General features: G+C 39.2%; 2 protein-coding genes across 2 annotated transcripts in view; both read left to right on the top strand.

Annotated features, from left to right (window-relative positions):
* YWHAQ (tyrosine 3-monooxygenase/tryptophan 5-monooxygenase activation protein theta) overlaps positions 1 to 18436 on the top strand; it is a 39353-nt gene extending 20917 nt beyond the window's left edge. Inside the window, exons 3-6 of the mRNA XM_040496036.1 lie at positions 11891 to 12014; positions 14928 to 15091; positions 15292 to 15387; positions 17364 to 18436. Coding sequence (XP_040351970.1) covers positions 11891 to 12014; positions 14928 to 15091; positions 15292 to 15387; positions 17364 to 17423 — 444 coding nt within the window. The 3' untranslated portion in view covers positions 17424 to 18436. The remainder of the gene's footprint in view (positions 1 to 11890; positions 12015 to 14927; positions 15092 to 15291; positions 15388 to 17363) is intronic.
* On the top strand, positions 6043 to 6570 carry LOC121044074 (copper transport protein ATOX1-like). The gene has a single exon (XM_040496037.1). The coding sequence runs from the start codon at positions 6186 to 6188 to the stop codon at positions 6390 to 6392; it is 207 nt and encodes a 68-aa protein (XP_040351971.1). The 5' UTR covers positions 6043 to 6185; the 3' UTR covers positions 6393 to 6570.
* Positions 18437 to 20300: the final 1864 nt, after the last annotated feature.

Here is a 20300-nt window from a genome sequence, read left to right as displayed (position 1 = left end):
GTTCAAGCCCCTCGTTGGGCTCTCTGCTGTCAGCAGCACAGAGCCTGCTTCAGATCCTCCGCTCCCCTCTTTTCTGCCCCTCTCCTGCTGTCACACATGCACATGTTCTCTTTCTCAATAAATATTTATCATACTTACTTTATGTTTTATTTTACACACTGTCGTTTTTTTAAGTTCTTCGGGTTCTAACCATCCCTTGTTTGCGTGTTGATCCCGTAGAGTGGATCTGTCCCTTGAGTAGCTTTGTTGTTGTTGTTTTTAACATTTATTTATTTTTGAGACAGAGAGAGACAGAGCATGAAGGGGGGAGGGTCAGAGAGAGGGAGACGCAGAATCTGAAACAGGCTCCAGGCTCTGAGCTGTCAGCCCAGAGCCCGACGCGGGGCTCAAACTCACGGACCCTGAGATCGTGACCTGGGCCAAAATCAGACACTTAACCGACTGAGCCACCCAGGAGCCCCTGTTGTTTTTAATAATATGGATGTAGCTTTTTCCATGCAACTTGTGGCTGTGCCTTGCATTTGTAGAAGTAGCTTTACACAGTCAGTGCTTTTGGGGATTTGTTTCTTCTGGGCACACTGAGCTTCAGCTCATTTTTACATACGTTTTCAGCTCGTGGATTCACACATTGTGTATGAAATAAAAAGCTAAATAAATAGCACCTGCACAGAACATGGGTTTGAGTTTCAGTGTTTTATGGGACACCGCACCCACCTGCCAGAAAACCCCAGGAAATCGCTTTCTTGCTACCTTTCAGCATTGATAGGTTTTTCTAGGGTCCCCAGTTCTGGCACACACCACTCTCCTTGCGTTATAAACCTTGACTTTTTGCTCTTAGTTTCATCTTATCCACCATTTCGATGTCTCCTTTTTTCTTTTGGAGCTCTTGTAGTTTTTCTATTTTATTTGCTTCTGTTTAGCGTTTTGATTATTTTTAGAAGGGAAAGTCTGTTCAGTCTCACTGTATTGCCAGAATCAGAGCCTTTTCTGCCCATCTATTGTAAGGTGGTGAGTCAGAGATTTCTTAAGTACTCCACTCCACCGTACTAAGAGTGCATGAGTGTGTGTGTGTGTGTGTGTGTGTGTGTGTGTATTTTAATCTGTGGTACTGCTCTGCAAGTAACATTTAAAATGTGTAACCATTTCATGTGGTCAGTAGACAGTACATTAAACACACATTCAGACTTGTATTTCAGTTAAAAATCTTCTGTCCTTGTATTTTATTTGGGCTAAAATTGAATAGTCACATTAACTTGGACTTCTCATACTGAGAAGTATTTTGGTTATATTATATATGACTTAATGTAATAGAAAATATGAATAAATGCCATTTAATTGCCAGTCTTTAAATACATGAAACTTATATGAGATACATCTGGGAAATGAATCCATTAACGTATAAAGAGTTCTTACAAATCAGGAAGATGGCAAAGGACACAAATAGAGTGTTAATAGAAAAGGATACACAACTATTTACTTCATTTATAATCAAGAAAACTGCAAACAGAAGCATAATAATCTATTCTCCCCTTACTAGATTGGAAAAGAGAAAAAAGAATGTTCCCTGGGTTCAGAGGATATTGAGAAATAGAAACATTAATAATATTGCCAGTGAGATTATAAATAATTGAGGGGCGCCTGGGTGGCGCAGTCGGTTAAGCGTCCGACTTCAGCCAGGTCACGATCTCGCAGTCCGTGAGTTCGAGCCCCGCGTCAGGCTCTGGGTTGATGGCTCGGAGCCTGGAGCCTGTTTCCGATTCTGTGTCTCCCTCTCTCTCTGCCCCTCCCCCGTTCATGCTCTGTCTCTCTCTGTCCCAAAAATAAATAAACGTTGAAAAAAAAAATTAAAAATTTTTTTAAAAAAAATAAATAATTGAAATCACCTGGGTGGCTCAGTCAGTTAAGCATCCGACTTCTGCTCTAGTCGTCATCTCGAAGTCCATGAGTTTGAGCCCCGTGTCAGGCTCTGTGGTGACAGCTCAGAACCTGGAGCTTGATTCGGATTCTGTGTCTCCCTCTCTCTCAAAACATAAAGATTAAAAAAAAAATTTTTTTTTTTTTTAATAAATTGGAATCACCTCCAGGGAGGACAGTTTAACAGTTTATCCTAAGGATCAAGTGTACATTTTGTGCACTGTTGGAACTATCCAAAGATTTGAAGCAATTTAAATGTTCATCAGTGGAGAGTGTTTAAACATTTATAGTATGCCCATTTAGTGTACTACTGTGCAGTTTTAAATATATGGATATGGAATGATCTCAGAGGGATTATATGGAGATAAAAACAGGGTACAGAATAGTGTGTAGTGTGGTGATAGGAGCGGGGTGGGGAACATGGATTTTAAATGTATAAAAAATATCTGGAAGAATGTATAAGAAACTGGAGGAAGGAAAGAACCGGATGGCTAAGAACCCAGGGGTGGGAGAGAAACTTTATTTAGCATTTTTGAATTTTCTGGGATGTACATGCGTTGCCTCTTATTTTAATGGCAACCAGAGTCTTCTTGTGTGTGAAGAGAAGATACAAATAAGGAAGAATCCTGTGGTGTTGATTTGAATTGGAGATACCAGTATGAGGTCATGATTTAAAAAAAAAAAAAGTTTCCTTGAAGGAGCAAAACCGTGAAATAACAGCATAGCAAGACTATTATTTTTCTGTAGGAATAACAGAGGGTGGTTAACTCTTGCAGTTATTACTTTGATGAAAATAAAGAATTAGAAAAAGAAGTGCGCACTGCACCGTTTTAAGGTAGTCCTGTGCGCGAAGTCCTGTTGCTCTTGCACCTGTGCAAGCAAGCAGCTCAGCATGCTTCTGTGCTGTGGCCTCGGTTCATTGGACAAGGAATGAGTCTCACTGTGTGATAGGCGCTGTGCTACATGCTTAACATGCCACATACAGAATTTTATGAATGAAAAATGGCAAGAAAACATTTTTATCTAGAGGTCGACCTGCTTAACAGATTGCTCTTTGATTTAGTGCCTTAATAATAGCATAGGTTATTAAAACTTAGCGAATATTTTGTTTATTTTATTTTTATTTCACCTAGGCTTTTGTTTCAGATTTAAATTCTAGTTAGTTAACGTATAGTGTAATCTTGGTTTTAGGAGTGGAGTTTAGTGATTTATCACTTACATATAACACCCAGTGCTCATCACAAGTGACCTCCTTAATACCCATCATCCATTTAGCCCACCACCCCCCCAAAACACCCCTCCAGCAACCCTCAGTTCTCTATAGTTGAGTCTCTTATGATTTGCCTTCCTCTGTTTTTTTTCCTCCTTCCCCTTTATCTGTTTTGTTTCTTAAATTCTACATATGAGTGAAATCATATGGTATTTCTCTTTCTCTGACTGAGTTTCACTTAGCATAGTATACTTTAGTTCCATCCATGGCATTGCAAATGGCAAGATTTCATTCTTTTTGATGGCTGGGTAATATTAGAGTGTGTGTGTGTGTGTGTGTGTGTGTGTGTGTGTATCTGTGTCTATATTTATATCTACCACCTCTTTATCCACTCATCAGTCGATGGACATTTGGGCTTCTTCCATAGTTTGGCTATTGTTGATAATGCTGCTGTAAACATTGGGCTGCATGTGCCCCTTTGAATCAGTATTTTTGTATCCATTGGGTACATACCTAGTAGTTATTTTGCCTATTTTATAGAAGAGGAAATGAAATTAAGGAACTTGCTCTAGGTGCAGACTCTAGAACCAGATTATCAACTAGCACTCATTCCATTGAGGCGTTCGAACGTAATTCATGATGGATATTATGAAATTTGGTGCCTTTTAAAAATGTTCTTGTGATTTGGGAGTTTTTTGTATTTTTCTTTTGAAAAGATTGCCACCTTCAGTACTTTCCACCTATTTGTGCAATTGTACCTTTGTGCCACAGACTCCTTCCTTCGGAGTGCCTTCTTCCCCCATGCTTTCTGCCTATTTTTGTAAAATCGTATTTACCCTTTAAGACACGGGTCACTTGATACCTCAAGAAAAACTTGTAGGGACGCCTGGGTGGCTCAGGTGGTTAAGCATCCGGCTTCAGCTCAGGTCATGATCTCCCGGTTCGTGAGTTCGAGCCTGGTGTTGGGCTCTGTGCTGACAGCTCAGCCTGCTTTGGATTCTGTGTCTCCCTCTGTCTCTGCCCTTCCGCTACTCAAGGCTCTGTCTCTCTCTCTCAAAAATAAATAAACATTTGAAAAATAAATAAAAAAGAAAAACTTCCAGTTGCTTAACAGAGTAGTTATTTCCTTATATGAGCTCCCATAGGGCTATTATATATATATACACACACACACACACACACACACACACACACACACCATTGACTCACTCATTGTTTCTGAACAAGTGTAGGGAAGGCAGCACATTGAGTGAACAGAGCTCAGTGACACTAGACCTCCCTTAGTACATAGACCTACAGTCTTGGGTAATGAATGTCCAGCTGCTCACTCATTTAGGTGGAAAACTGTTTTACAGTTATCTGAGGCTAAGACCTAATTTTGTTTTAGTAACTAGTTAAACACAAAGGGTCCCCCCGCCCATGGTTTTAATGTATACAAAATTAACCAAGAATGCAACTACTATGTAAAAGTCAAGAGAAGATTTTACTTTATTTTGTTTGTAATGACTGGTTAGACTGTTAGTGATACTTGTACAGACTGTGGAAGTCTGTATCTGAAGGTTCTCATATTCATGGTGATCTCTTAGAGGCAAACATCTGGCTGTGTTATGCTTTACACTTTAGGCGTATAAACATTTACATAGGGAAATACATACTGTTTTACTACAAATTGCTTTTATTTCTCCCTTGTCTTAATGTATATTAATGTAGATTTTAAAATTATGTGTAGACATATTACCTACTAATTTCATTTTAGGATAGTTAGGGACGCATAAAATACTAGTTATGGAAGGGATTATTATCTGAAAGGATAATTGAATAGAGGAGGAGGGGAGCGGCAAAAGTATTAAAGTAAAAGCTCTAAAATTTAGGTCAGTAATGTTACTAAAGATGCTTTGGTTTCATTTTTTGTCACTAATGAGGCTGATATTTATAGTTGGTTGTCCAAATTTGCATCTATTCAGTTGACAAATAGGTGATGTTTAAAAGAAGAAGTTCAGAGAAAGAACTAGTTACATGGCCCCACCTTCGGTTGTCAGTGCATGCTTCAAAGTTTTAGCACCTTCTGTATGATTGTTAAAGGGTCTGGCAAGAAGTTTAATCCCTTAACTTTTAGTATTGAAATAATACTCTGAGCTATGACTAGGTGTCTGCAGGATGATTAGATAACTTCAGAAATGGGGTACTTCTTAAGAATGAAAGAGATAGCATTATAACTGTACGAGACAGCAGGCTTAAGCCAGGCAAACCAGGACATAGGGTCACTCTACTCCTCTGGTACAATTTACTAAAAATTTTTTTTTGTTCATTTGTAGAGGTTTGGGATTTGATATAGGTTTGAGTAAAGAAGGTAGGGACCTGAATATAGGCATTGCAACTTGAGTTTGAGCTCTTACTGATCTGATCTGCCATGTGATGTCAGCTAAATCACACAGCCTAACCTGTGGGATCCCTCACATTGGTGATTAGCCTCTATGAAAATTTTTACTTCATGCCTTCATTTTTTTAGTTAGGCACCAGAGCTGGGGTTTAAGACTTAGATTCCAAGACTTAACAGTTATGAATCAGTAACATTTTTTTAAAGTTTGTATTTATTTGAGAGACAGCGTGAGTGAGGGAAGGACAAGGCGAAAGGGAGAGAGAATCCCAAGCAGGTTCCATGCTCAGCATGAAGCCCAACGTGGGGCTGAAACTCATGACCCTGAGATCATGACCTGAGTTGAAATTAAGGGTCAGACACTCAACCGACAGAGTCACCCAGGTGCCTCAATCAATAACGTTTTTAAATAGTGCTGGGGGTGGGGGCTTGGGTGGCTCAGCTGATTAAGTGTTAAGTGTCTGACTCTTGGTCTTGGTCCATGTCATGATCTCACAGTTTGAGAGATTGGGCCCCACGTTGGACTCCGTGCTGACATTGCAGAGTCTGCTTGGGATTCTCTCTCTGCCCCTCCTCTACCTGTGTGTTCTCTCTCCCTCAACATAAAGAAATAAACTTTAAAAAAAATAGTGCAAGGGAGAGAGCCAGCAGAGGCGTCGCGTCGCTACCACCACATCCACAGTCATGCTGAAACACGAGTTGTTTGTGGACATGACCTGTGAAGGCTGCTCCAGTGCAGTCAGTCGGGTGCTCAACAAGCTGGGAGGAGTTGAGTTTGGCATTGACCTGCCTAACAAGAAGGTTTGCGTCAACTCTGAGCACAGCGTGGATCTTCTGCTGGAGACCCTGGGAAAAACAGGACAAGCTGTGTCCTACCTCGGCCCCAAGTAGTGAGGGCCTGGACCCTGGGCCCAAGATGGAGCAAAGCGGGCAGGCCGCTGATCCTCTCCTGCCTTCCCGACAGACCTGGGCCTGGCAGTCCTACTCAGCAATAGGAGTTCCTACAGAGACCCTCACTTGCCCTGCTCCTCCCTAGCGTCCCTGCAATAAAATCGAGCCACTTTGGTTGTAAGTGTTAAAAAAAAAAAAAAAAAATAGTGCAAGGGCAATTAATTGTGCAAGGCATTTATTTTATTAAGGGTAGAAAATATTTCCATAGATTGATAATGTGATAGATGATTAACTTGGGTCATGTTATAGATGATTCATTGCCTCCTTAGTTAAGGCAACAAGTCCTTTATGAGATTCAACCCTAGCTGGTATACTTAGAATGGTAATTTTTTTTTTTTAAGTTTATTTATTTTGAGAGAGAGAGAGCACGTGGGGAGCAGGGGAGAGGCAGAGAGAGAGAGAGAGAATCCCAAGCCAGCTGTCAGTACGGAGCCCAGTGCAGGGCTCGGACTCATGAACCGTGAGATCCTGACCTGAGCCGAAATCTAGATGTTTAATCATCTCAGCCACCCAGGCGCCCCTAAAATGGTAATTTCTGAGAAGAGGAGGCCTTTGGATCATAATATTCTCATTATGTATAAAGAAACAGTTTTGAGAAGCCGTGATTTGCCACCAGGCCATAGAGTTAATGACATAAATCACTTTCACAAAGGAATCTAATTTCTAAAATCATACATTCTAAAATAACCCAAAGTTACCCTGGTCCTTTATCTTCCTCTCTCTCGGACCCATCCTGTAATTCCAGCCCATCACATGCAGCCTCTGAAAGGTCCACTCACCACCCCAAATCAGGGTGGTTATGTGTGTATAATTTCTTTCTGGATGAAATGTGATTTCCTTCTTGAGTCTTAAATTTTACTTTGATTTCAGTGCCTTGGATTAATCAACCTAATTAGGAGACAGTTAATGTCTAGAGACTATTTTTCGTGCATATCATATCAGTGGGGTTTTTTTTTTTTGTGCTACATGATACTTGAGGTTGGAATGTCAGAAAAATGTAGCTCTTACCATTCAATAAATGTTCCAGTTGTTAAATAATCATATTGCCCTGTACGCCATATTAATTATTTTGTTTTACTAATTGTAATAAATATCTAACATAAGGACAAATGCTTTTAGGTATTTTTGGGTATTATTAACCTTTATTTTACAGGGTAGGGCTTAGAAATACTACCTCCGGTTTCAGATAGTGGCTCTACTTAATTGTATGACTTGGACACGTTTTTGGACTCCAGTGTGCTTTTATTCGTTGTCACGATGGTTTGTTTAGCTGTAAATAATACATAAAGTGCTTAGAATGGGGCTTGGCATACGTTGAGCATTTGACTATTTGCTGAATGGATGGATGTAGTTTTGGTAGTAGTATGTGCTGATTAAACTGATAAAAATATATGGATAATGACTCTTCATCAGTTACCTACTCTTCTAAATAAATCAGCTTCTTATATAAAGAATAAGCTAGCTATATGATGAGGGACAAGAGCAGTTTATTTTGTCTGTAAACAGGAATCACTTATAAATGAGTTTAAGGAAAACATTATTTTAGTTTGTTGAATGCCATGGAATATTACCACTGAAGCCAAAGGAATTGTTTAGAAAAACTGTTGATGTGATGGTAGGATTATTATAAGCCAAAATAATTCACTGCTGGGGATAGAATTAGTATTAGAGTTTTGCTTTCTTCCTAGCCTTTTCTCTAAGACATGGGCTTGAAGAGGAATAGTTGCTATACTAAATTTACATCAATATTATTGCATGACAATTTCATTTCTTATACAGTTCTCCATAGCTTTTCTGATACAACCTTTTATTTTTATTGCCATCCTATCTTTATAAGATTAAGCTTATTCTGAGGTCCTTTAGCGTCTCTCAAAGTGACCTGTGTAGTAACTTAAACATTTTCCTCTGATTTTGCTCAGATTTGTGTTTCTTTGGTTTAGCCCTCAGTTACGAGTCCACCTTGTAATTTTGGGTAGTGAGTACATGGACTTTACAGATCTCTCAGATTTTCAAAAAACAATGACCATTTGCCTTCTACCCAAGTCAAGTCACACAGTCAGTGCTGGAGGAACCCCCATCTTAGCTCTCCAAGCCTCCCAGGATCATAAAATCTGCAGGTCGAAGAGTTACAAAGGGGATCTCCCGCTTAATTGACAAGAATAATGTGCAGGAGAAATCAGCAGGGGAACTTTTAACTACCTAGATGTTAAAACTGATTCTCTTTCTGTCTCCTCTGACTTCTTACCAGTTACCTTATATGGAAAGATTTTCTTATTCAGGTACTTACCATTTATCATTTTGGTTCTCTCTCTCTGATCCATGTTGAGTTTTTAAAATAATTTTTTAAATAAAAGTTGTACATTTAGACTTTATACCTTTAAGTGTAGCCTTTATTCTGTCTGGTATTAATAATTAATACTGGTATTTTTAAAAGTTATTTATTTTGAGAGGGTGAGCATGAGCAGGGGACGGGCAGATGAGGGCGAAGAGAGAATCCCCAAGCAGGCTCCATGCGAAGCCCGATGCGGGGCTTGATTTCACGAAGTGTGAGATCATAACCTGAGCTGAGGTCCAGAGTTGGATGCTTCACCGACCGAGCCACTCGGGTGCCCCAGTACTGGTATTGATACTACCTGGTAATAGCCATGATCATTTTGGTAAGACATGAAGCAGAATCCACTGTCTTTTGGGGCTAAAATATACATCTCTACTACTGGTAACATGTGGCAAGACAGAGTTATTCTGTACCTGTTGTTTCCGTCCTTCTTAGGGAGCTAGTGATGTGGCATCTGACAAAGAACCCGTAATATCTAGCTGAAACTCCAAGGTGGAAGTAATGTACAAGTGACTGTGTAAAAGCCAGCCTTGTCGATCGTATGTCGTGGCTGTATGCAAGCTAGTAGTCAAAGTTGGCAATTTTAGAAAGGACGAGTTTAGCTCACGAGTGGCTGTGTACTTACTAGTGCAATAGTTGTTCGCAGCTTTCCCGATCGTTTGGAGGCCAGTCAGCCGTCCTCATGAGCGCGCCCACATCTGGCTGCGTGACTGAGGAGGGATCGGTGCTACAACCGCCTTTCTCTTCTCGCCCCAAGTCCTCGCTCAGGTCAGGCTTTTCTCAGCCTCTGCTACCACACTTCGGCCACGTTCCATCACAGAGTACTACGTCTTAAAGGAACCGAGTAGCTTTTTTTGTGACAAAATGTCTTCACCAGAGCTGGCACCTTTTTGGAGCTCCTCTGTGTGATCTCGTCTTAACTGACTCACTCGGGAGGAGAAGAATATTTTATATTCCAGTTCTCAGTTTGGGTGCAAGCAGAGGTTGTGGCTCCCACAGAATCGATACTGTGTTTGTGTTGTGTAATGCAGCTTCTCACAATCCACTCTTGTTGAATTTTTCTTTAAAGATAGGGATGGCTGTGGTTCAGTATGCGATTTCAAAACAAGTCCGCTTCTTTGCGGCGGTCCCTCCACACAAAAGTCCTAAAATCTGGTGTTCCCCCAAAATCGTTTTTAAATTGAAAGCCGTCCATGATATATACAAATGGTATTAGAGGGAAAAGTTAAAGTAGTACGAATTTCTAAGATTCTGGGAAAGAGTTTCTCAGGTTCATGTTAGCGGATAGCTATTAAAGTTGAATTGGTGATGCTGAGCAGAAGAAATTCTTACAGCCTTCTCTTGAATCTTTTCTCAATTAAGAGTTTGGTGGTGGTCGGGAGCCAGCATTCGTTTTCACCGTTCCCGCTAGTGTTTGGGTGTGGCCCTTAATGACATCTATTGATTCATTCCTGGCCACAATTTTTATGCACTTTGCCAGTTTTATAACGTATAGACTCCTGGGGCTTTGTTAGGTAATTTTAAAATAAAAAATTTTGCCTGAGCTTTAGGCCCTTTTAAAATATTTTTTATGTAAACTTTTAAAAAGTAAATTTAAGGATTTAAAATATGTTTTCCTGTTCATTTCCGTGAAAATAAGTTATGGATGTAATCATTGCATTTTGTTTAGGCCATTTTTAGTCAGATAAACAGTGAGAGACTTCTTCAGTTAGAACCGTTTTCTAAACTTTTTCTTAGCTTTTTTTTTTCTTTTAAACTGTAAACAACCTTTTGCTTCTTCAGTAATACAGTTAGGTGAAATTGAAACCATCTTAGCTGGATTCTTCTCTAAACTTCAGTTTTGTACTGTAGTTTGTTTTTTTAATGTTTATTATTTTGGGGGAGGGAGGGAGGGAGGGAGCAAGCAGGGAGGGGGCAGAGAGAGAGGGAGACACAGATCAATGCAGGGCTCAAATTCAGGAACATGATACTCATGACTTCAGCCGAAGTTGGACACTTAACCGACTGAGCCACCAAGGCACCCTTGTAGTTGGTATTTTTGTATAATGTTAACTGATAATATCTGTGGCTATTTTTCCAGAATGCAAAGATGACCGTGGCTGTTTCTGCTTAAACTTTTTCACTAGTTTTCACATCGCCTAGATCAGTGCTGCTCAAACTTTGCACCGAGTCAGAAGAGGGGCGATACCTGGCTGGCTGACCACTGACACCAACCGCTTAACATGTGACACTGCACTGCGCATTGCTTTCACATCCACTGATTGGTTTCACTCCCAAAACCAACCTGTGAGGTATAGGTATTGGTGTCTTAAAATTTCTATGAGAATTTTACTCTCCTCCATAATATTTATTGAAAAAGATTTTTAAATTACTTACCATCGAGTAAAATTGATAGTCCACAAAGATCTCTATTCCTATTTGTCTTCTGTGACTTTTTTTTAAAGATTTTATTTGTAAGTAATCTCTACACCCAGTGTGGGGCTTGAACTCATGACCCTGAAATCAAGAGTCGCATGCTCTACTGACTGAGCCAGCCAGGTGCCCTTCTTCTGTGACTTTTCTTCTGGCACACCTTGTGCAAATTCCTCAGTTTGAGAGGCACTAGCTCATTGGATCGAGTGTACATTTCTTTGAGTAAAATAGGGAATAAAGACATACTTAATTACTAACCCAATATTTTCTTTTGAGTTTATTTATTTTGAGAGAGACAGATGGTGGGAGTGGGGGAGGGCAGGGAGAGAGGGAGACACAGAATCCGAAGCAGGCTCCAGGCTCCGAGCTGTCGGCACAGAGCCTGATGTGGGGCTCCGAACTCACAGACTGCGAGGTCATGACCTGAGCCCAAGTCTGATGGTCAACTGATTGAGCCACCCAGGTGCCCCCAGGCTCTTTCTAATTAGTGTTCGATGTGCTCTAGCTCTACTATTAGAAACTGTGACTTGCTGTGAGCCAAAGCATTCAACTAATGACAACCTTGTGACCCCTGCTCTCAGTCCATGTTTCAAGTCCAAGGTGGTATGGTTGTAGTTGCTGTGGTAATGATGCCAGTGCATATTGTTGTGAGCTCATATTAGTGCCTAATATTTTATCTTGTTTCTTGCAGGAATTGTTGGATAAGTATTTAATAGCCAATGCAACTAATCCAGAGAGTAAGGTCTTCTATCTGAAAATGAAGGGAGATTACTTCCGGTACCTTGCTGAAGTTGCATGTGGTGATGATCGAAAACGTAAGTATGTTTGGTTTCTGGGTAAAGTTAAAAATGGAAAGGAAAGGAGGATAAATGGGACCCTGTACCAGTAGTCACTATGTCATCTCCAGACCCTCTTTAACTTTTTAAAAATCTTGGAGTCTTAAAAAAAATCTAGGAATCTATGTAAAAGAAAATTAATAATGTTACCTTAGTTTTCTCAAAAATGAAAACAGTCATGAATTGACCTTATGTGCTGCTGTTTTTGAAAAATTAAACTCCTAAACTCTGATTATAATCGGATAAGATATTTTAAAAATATCTTAAGAAAGCTTAATCTTTTATGCTTTAGAATTTGGCTAAGTGTATTTTTAGCCCCCAGTCATTTGCATCTGCTTTGAGTGATTCTGTTGTCTCATGGCCCTTAGTGTCATTATACCTTACAATTTAAGATAATTGGAAATTACATACAGAATATAGAAACAAGATGTTGTACTTCTTCTGTTTGACATATTAATTTATTAACTACTACCTGTTCTGAAGGATCATCTTGTAGACTAATTATAACTACATTTCCGAGGAAGAGAGGTGAGATGAAACTATTATTGCTCGTATATAATTTGTCATAGAAAAATGTAGATACAGAAAAAGAGACTAACTGAATTGCCAGTCTTGTTTGTTTAAAAAAAAAAAAAAAATCAAAGTGAATGTATTAACACTGAACTCTGTCTCCCTGGAATATTAGTAGCTAAGTATAAGGCAGATCCTATAACTAAATTTTGTGTATGTGCCTGCTACCAAATTTATCAAGTTCTAGATAGAAGCTTCACTTAATTCCTTATTAACAGTAGGTTCATTATTTTAATTTTGCCCCATCCAAAAAGAGTGTGCCCCTTCGAATAGTTACTGTGGCTTCCTGCCCGCACAGAGTTACTAACTGAAAGTGGGACAGTGTGACCATGCCAAATCTCAGTGTAGTTGAAGATACCAAGAGAAGACTGTTGTACTCTGCTGTAATAAAACTTGTATACTAAACTTAATATTATTGATGTATAATTTCTGTTGCCATAAAGATAAGCAAAACTGAAAGTGACAGATACTTGCAAGTCAAAGGGGGGGTCTTTGGAAGACTGGGACATAGGCCCAGCCTTAGTCTGATGATTTAATCCTTTCTGGATCATGGGCATTTCTGGTCCTCTCCATAGAATACTCTAATAGTCTGGGATTCGTAGATAGTCTATATTTACAGCCTAGATGCTGAGACACCTTTACCGCTGCTCATTGTATGTAGTACTTCCTTACATGCCAGTCAGCGGGAACTCCTTCGTATGTGAGGGCCATATTTAGATCAATAAATGTGCCATTTCAGAGGACGGAAAATGCACATATTCAGGCCAAAAAGGGCTAACTTTAAATTTCTGTTAGGTCAGTATTTCTAAAGCTGTACTGGACCAGTGGTCTCGTTGAGAAAACCTGCCTGCCCCTTTGAACGCATGGATACAATCAGATTAGTGTCGGTAATAATTACTGAACAGTTTTTTCAGGAAGGTGACATTTTTATTAGGTCAGTAATCCACCTCTGGTCAGAGCAGATTTTGTTCTATATGTTGACACTTTCTTATTGCCTTTCACGTAATACCTCTTTTGATACCAAGAATCAGTATTATTTTTACAAATCACAAAAATACAGATATTGGTGGTGATGATCTTTGTAAAGTGTTTTCATTATTTTGGAAAGAGGTATTATAGCCCAGTTTTTTTCTGGTTTTATTGATATTATTGGCCCATATCAGTCAAGTTATTACTATTTATTATTGTTATTATTTTAAATATTTTATTTTTAAGGTAATCTCCATACCCATTGTGGGGCTTGAACTCATAACCCCAAGATCAAGTATCATACGCTCTTCTTGTAGGGGCCCCTGGGTGGCTGCGTAGGTTGAATGTCTGACTTCAGCTCAGGTCATGATCTCACAGCTTGTGAGTTGGAGCCCTGCAGTGAGCTCTGTGCTGACAGCTTGGAACCTTGGAGCCTGCTTCGGATTCTGTGTCTCCCTGTCTCTCTGCCCCTAACCCACTCACATTCTGTTTCTCTCTCTCTCTAAAAAATAAACATTAAAAAAAAAAAAAAAGTGCATGCTCTTCTGAATGAGCCAGCCAGGCAGCCATCAGTCAAATTATTATTATTATTTAATGTTTATTTATTTTTGAAAGAGACCGTGCAAGCGGGGGGAGGGGGTGCAGAGAGAGAGGGAGACACGGAATCCGAAGCAGGTTCCAGGCTCTGAGCTGTCAGCACAGAGCCTGTCGCAGGGCTTAAACCCACGAACCATGAGATCATGACCTGAGCTGAAGTTGGATGCTTAACCAGCTGGGCCACCCACGTGCCCCTCAGTCAAATTATTTTTTTTTTTTTAATTTTTTTTTCAACATTTATTTATTTTTGGGACAGAGAGAGACAGAGCATGAACGGGCGAGGGGCAGAGAGAGAGGGAGACACAGAATCAGAAGCAGGCTCCAGGCTCTGAGCCATCAGCCCAGAGCCCGACGCGGGGCTCGAACTCCCGGACCGCGAGATCGTGACCTGGCTGAAGTCGGACGCTTAACCGACTGCGCCACCCAGGCACCCCAGTCAAATTATTTTTAATTGCTGCATTTCCAATTAGTGAAATTAAAAGATAGGAAAAAAGTGTCTTAGTCCGAGAGATTGAAAAATCTGGTCACACTCTCTCATGCTGTTTTTAAAAAGGCTGATTATAAGCAAACAGCATTGTAAACTAGTTTTTAAATAGCCTACTACAAGAATGTTTTTGTGGTATAAGTGGCTTTAAGAGAAAACCACAGAAAAATCACTGCTACATGAGGCAGTAGCGTAAGTTTAAGGGTGTTAATGTGCTGCATATTTGATGGATATTTTCAGTGTTGTGCTTGTTTTTTTCCTTCCCTTCACAGAAACGATAGATAATTCCCAAGGAGCTTACCAAGAGGCTTTTGACATAAGCAAGAAGGAGATGCAGCCCACACATCCAATCCGCCTGGGGCTGGCTCTTAACTTTTCTGTATTTTACTATGAGATCCTTAATAACCCAGAGCTTGCCTGCACACTGGCTAAAACAGTAAGTTTCAGATCATTCTCCTAAGTCCTTACTCATACTGATAAGGTCATTGCCACAAACTGAGAATCTGTGAAAATGAGTCCGTTGAACTTTATTTTGAATGGATAGTAGAGCATAAAGTGGTTGCTCACCTATTTGGTAAAAATGGTTTGTAATTGTAATCATTCTGTGTTGATGCAAATATCGTTTACCATGCATAGGCTTTTGATGAGGCCATTGCAGAACTTGATACACTGAACGAAGACTCCTACAAAGACAGCACCCTCATCATGCAGTTGCTTAGAGACAACCTAACAGTGAGTTGTTCATTCTTTCAATGTTGTTATCCTTTGTCTTTTTTAAGAACAAAAATAGTTATTTCAGTCTCCCTATATTTTGAGTCAGAGCTCAACTTTCTCTCAGAAAATGAACACAGGTATGTAAGTGAAAGTATTATTGAGTGCTTGTTAGTATTCTGTGTGGGCCAAATGTTCTCTTGTAGGCAGACTTTCAAGTTGAATAGGCGTTTTATTAGACCTTCCTGAGAAGATCCGAAGTTTGTAGGAACTCTTAATATTAACGTCATTGACTATTGCATTGGAATGAAGATGTTGATAATTATGTTAATATAGGAAGGTTTTATAGTTGCAATATTTTCTTGTTTTGGATCAATTAGCGACAGCAATTTAGGAATTGTGTAGGTATCTAAGCTTTCCTAAAATCCCATGAAATGCCTTGTTATAATGAAAATTTACTTTGTGATGTCTTACAGTCATTTGATAGTGAGTAAACCTTAACCTCAGTTTACTCCACTTCTGTCTCTAGGCCAAGACCTGTTTCACTTGTTTATCTTTTTTGTTTTTCTTTTGTTTTTCTCCTCCTTCTTGGATAGGCAGATAATGAAGGGGAAAATAATGGGCAAAAAAACACAAATTGAGCTTTACTTAGCTTCTTTTATAGGCTCAAGTAAATTTAATATGTCAAAACGTTTAGACAAAATGTGGCCGAAGGGACTATTCCTTTTAATGTAAGTGTAGTTCTCCCCAGTTTGCAGCTTTATTTTTGCTAGAAAGGATTTTTTTTTTTTTTATGTTAGCACCGTATCTGTTCAACTTTGCTGAACAAGGAAATAATGAAGATACTTTATTCCCAGCCATTAGAAATCTCTGTTCTTGTGGGGTAGTGGTAGAAGAATGATCAGTGTAAATAGCTTCCATAGAAGAAAAGCAAACTGAGCCATTATATCTCTTCTCAGGACTATTGTGGGGCTGCCTTTATCTTAACTGGTTTTGTTTTATTTTCTCTCTTAGACAGTTCTTTAGGGACATTTTGTTTCTAGTTATTTTAGTTTTTTAACAATAACTTAAAAATTATATACGATTCTTGTTTTTCTAAAATTACCCGTAGTCTCTTTGTGTTGATCTAATAGAAATTCATTTTGTGAACTGTTGTTAATAGTCAGTAAAACTTGACTTTCCTTCTTCACTTCATTGTTCCACCCTAAAATTGGAGAGGTCCTTGGAGATCAATTCTAACATCCTAGCTAATTCAAGAATGCTTTCTCAGGGCACCTGGGTGGCTTAGTAGGTGAGGTGTCTGACTTCGGCTCAGGTCATGATCTTGCGGTTCGCGAGTTCAAGGCCTGCGTCGGGCTCTGTGCTGACAGCTCAGAGCCTGGAACCTGCTTCAGATTCTGTGTGTGTGTGTGTCTCTCTCTGTCTGTCTGTCTCCCTGCCCCTCCTCTGCTCATGCTCTGTCCCTGTCTCTCAAAAATGAAATGTGTTAAAAGTTTTTTTAAATTTAAGAATGTTTCTGTACATCTTCTTGCCCACTACTGCGTCCTTCTAATTTCCATCACCTGTTCTCGTTTAACCCTTTGCAGCATACAAAATAGGTCTGCTCCTATTTCAATACAGTCACCCTTCAAATATTTGGAAACCGTTAAAATGACTATGGTTCACCTCCTTCCTTAAAAATTCTTTTGCCTTGTTAATTTTATAAATTATATTTCAGTAGTGCTTTCAGGAAGAACATTTGGCTGCTGTGAGCAGAGATAACGTTAAATTCTAACAATACTACGTTTTTTTTCCTGAAATTATACTGCTATTAAAAAAGAGCTTTAAAAACGTACTGAAGCAGTTTGTGTCATTTTGTAAATGCATATTGGGAGGTTCACAAAAATACACTTCGCGGGAGGAGTTGATGGGGTTTGGGAGTTTGAGAAATCTAACTTCCAGTCTTTGGTCACAGTATCTATTGTCTGGATAACTTAATATGATTTTTTTTTTCCTAGTTATGGACATCAGACAGTGCAGGAGAAGAATGTGACGCGGCAGAAGGGGCAGAAAACTAAATGCGTACAGGGTGTCATCCTTCTTCCCCTCAAGAAACCTTTTTACTCATCTCCATTCCTTATTCCATTTGGATTTCCTATAGCAAAGAAACCCATTCATGTGTATGGAATCAACTGTTCATAGTCTTTTCACACTGCGGCTTTGGGAAAACTCCATTCCTTGATTTGTGTTTGTCTTGGCCTTCCTGGTGTGCAGTTACTGCTGTAGAAAAGTATTAATAGCTTCATTTCATACGAACGTCAGTAACTTCCAAACACTTATGTAGAGGACTAAAAATGTATCTGGTATTTAAGTAATCTGAACCAGTTCTGCAAGTGACTGTGTTTTGTATTACTGTGAAGATATGAAAATGCAGTTCATTACAATTTCAAAAGTGTTCTACATAACTTCTTAATTTCTACATTCCCTCCCTTACTTCCTTTTAGTAAGCAACTTTTCCGTGCTCTTCCTGTATTCCTTTTTGTAGGAATCCAGAAGTATTAGATTGAACGGAAAAGCATTTGGCATTTCTGCGTGGGGGGTCGCAAATTGAAATTCCTCCTGTATCAAATATGATGGAGGTCTTGTGTATCTGTGACAACAGGAAGTTTCCTTATTCATTCTTCATTTGCTGCTGTTTAAGTTGACAACTTCCCTTCCCAATAAAAATTCACTGACACCTCCTGCCTTTTGTAGTTCTGGTATTCACTTTCCTATGTAATAGAAGTAGCATGTTGCTGCCAGAATACAAGCGTTGCTTTTGGCAAATTAAAGTGCATGTCATTTCTTAATACACTAGAAAGGGGAAATAGAGTCCACAAGTCCGAGTCTAAAACGTTAGTACTTTTCCATGCAGATTTGTGCACATGTGAGGGAGCGTCCAGTTTGTCTAGCGACCCTCGTGTAGAGAGTTGGACCACTGTTGTGTGTTGCTAATCATCGACTGTAGTCCCAAAAAAGCCTTGTGAAAATGTTATGCCCTATGTAACAGCAGAGTAACATAAAATAAAACTACATTTTATAAACCACTTACTATGGCTTTGTAACAATTGCATACTCATTTTAAGGGACACACGAATTTACTACTTCCTGAAGTTTATTGATACTCCTCTTTTATCTTATGTAAAATGTAGTGATGCTCATACCTGCATTGTGACTTCACTTGTCTAGCGGTGCCTGGAAATGGATACAATTGGACTACATGTCTTAGAGTTAGTGTTTTGCCATAGAGCAGTTGTGTGGACCATCTCTTCTTCAGATGTAAATGTTACCCGGTTAAGTGTTACATGGAATAAAGTGGACATTTTAAAACTAGAAAAGTTAATGATGTGAGTATGAGTGCTTTGGTTGGTATTAGAATCATGCTTCTGTGGATATTCAAGCCGAATGTCAGAGTTCCAGAGTATATTACTTGTTTAGTTTTCAAAGAATTCTCTCTAAACATTCAGTTGTACCATGAGTGAGGTTCGAATAATTTTTGTTTTATAGTATCACATTGGCTGTTAAACTAGAATGTCTTAAGTGTTGACCTGAGAATTTATTTCAAAGTCAGAAGATAAGCTGAAAAATTCAGCTGCGTAGAATCAGCCTTTATCTCCTTAAAACGTGACTATGAAAAGATAGAATTGAATGAGACTTGGGGAAAAATCAGTAAGACACTATGTTTTATTTATTTTTAACGTTAATCATTTTTGAGAGAGAGAGAGTGTGTGTGTGTGTGTGTGTGAGTGAGAGAGAGAGAGAAAGGGAGACACAATCCAAAGCAGGCTCCAGGCTCTGAGCTGTTCGCAACAGAGCCCGATGTGGGGCCCGAACTCATGAACGGTGAGATCATGACCTGAGCTGAAGTCGGATGCTTAACTGACTGAGCCACCCAAGGCGCCCCAAGACACTAGAAAAAACGTTGTGAATTAGAAGAAAGAATCATCACATTGTAACAAGTACTGGTAAGTTCTGAGTAATCACCGAGTTTAGCAAAGTAGCCTTCCTTCTTAAAAAGCAGATTATTCTCAGTGTTTAGTCTCAGATTTAAATAAATATGTCCTTGCTTTAGCAGAAATCGGCATCTTGCAAAGGGTCCAGCCTGTGTTATCTCCTTTTAATCCTCTGATTCGGGGACTTCTTGCACTAGATGTAGAGGATTTTTGTAGATCTTTGCTGAGAACCTAGTAGGAGAGAAAACACCTTTCCTCAGGGGAAAAATACATGAATAAAGTTTCTGGTGGAGGAAAGGGTGATAGGCTTCAACTTAAACTTTTTAAATTACTTTCAGACATCAGAAATGTTAAATGTCACCTGCTTTGTAGTTCGAACTTAATTACCAGGGTGTTTTTTTTAAATGTCATTTAGGTTTTAATAAAATAATTAGGGGGGATTGCATTCTAACATTCACGAGAATTGGGGATTTCTATTCAACATACGGTGCAGTGAGCTATGGTTTGTTGATTTTAGATTGGAAAAGAAAAACTACTTTTTGATTGGGGGCAGGATTGGTAGAATACACTCATGTATATCAAACTTAATTATCAGTAGAGACTGTTATTTTTGGTTTTTAAAATCATGAAAAACACTAGAAAGACCATTTAAGGATGTGTAAAATTTCTAGTAGTAAAAATAATTTGAGAAAAATCAGAATTGTAGTCACTTGTTTTTAAATGCACTTATTTTTAAATGTAGTCACTTCTTTTAAAAAGCCAAACGTTCAGACACATTTGAGGGTCTATTACAGGCATGCCATGTGACTGTTTTTGTCAAATTGTGAGCCTGATTTTATTCGGACTGATTATAGGTGAGTGTCATCTGAATATATTAAAATTAACACCTAACTTCATCCTTCTTCATAGTTGAGGAAGATTTTCACTTTAAAATCTGATTAAGGGGCGCCTGGGTGGCGCAGT

The sequence above is a fragment of the Herpailurus yagouaroundi genome, unplaced genomic scaffold, assembly GCF_014898765.1.
Source record: "Herpailurus yagouaroundi ecotype Mexico unplaced genomic scaffold, PumYag 188, whole genome shotgun sequence".
Classification (NCBI taxonomy): Eukaryota; Metazoa; Chordata; class Mammalia; order Carnivora; family Felidae; genus Herpailurus; species Herpailurus yagouaroundi.
The sequence above is the reverse complement of the archived record's forward strand: the minus strand, read 5'-3'. Positions and strand labels throughout refer to the sequence as shown.

Coding starts and splice junctions, on each gene's coding strand:
- LOC121044074 (XM_040496037.1), top strand. CDS start 6,186: ATGCTGAAACACGAGTTGTTTGTGGACATGACCTGTGAAGGCTGCTCC.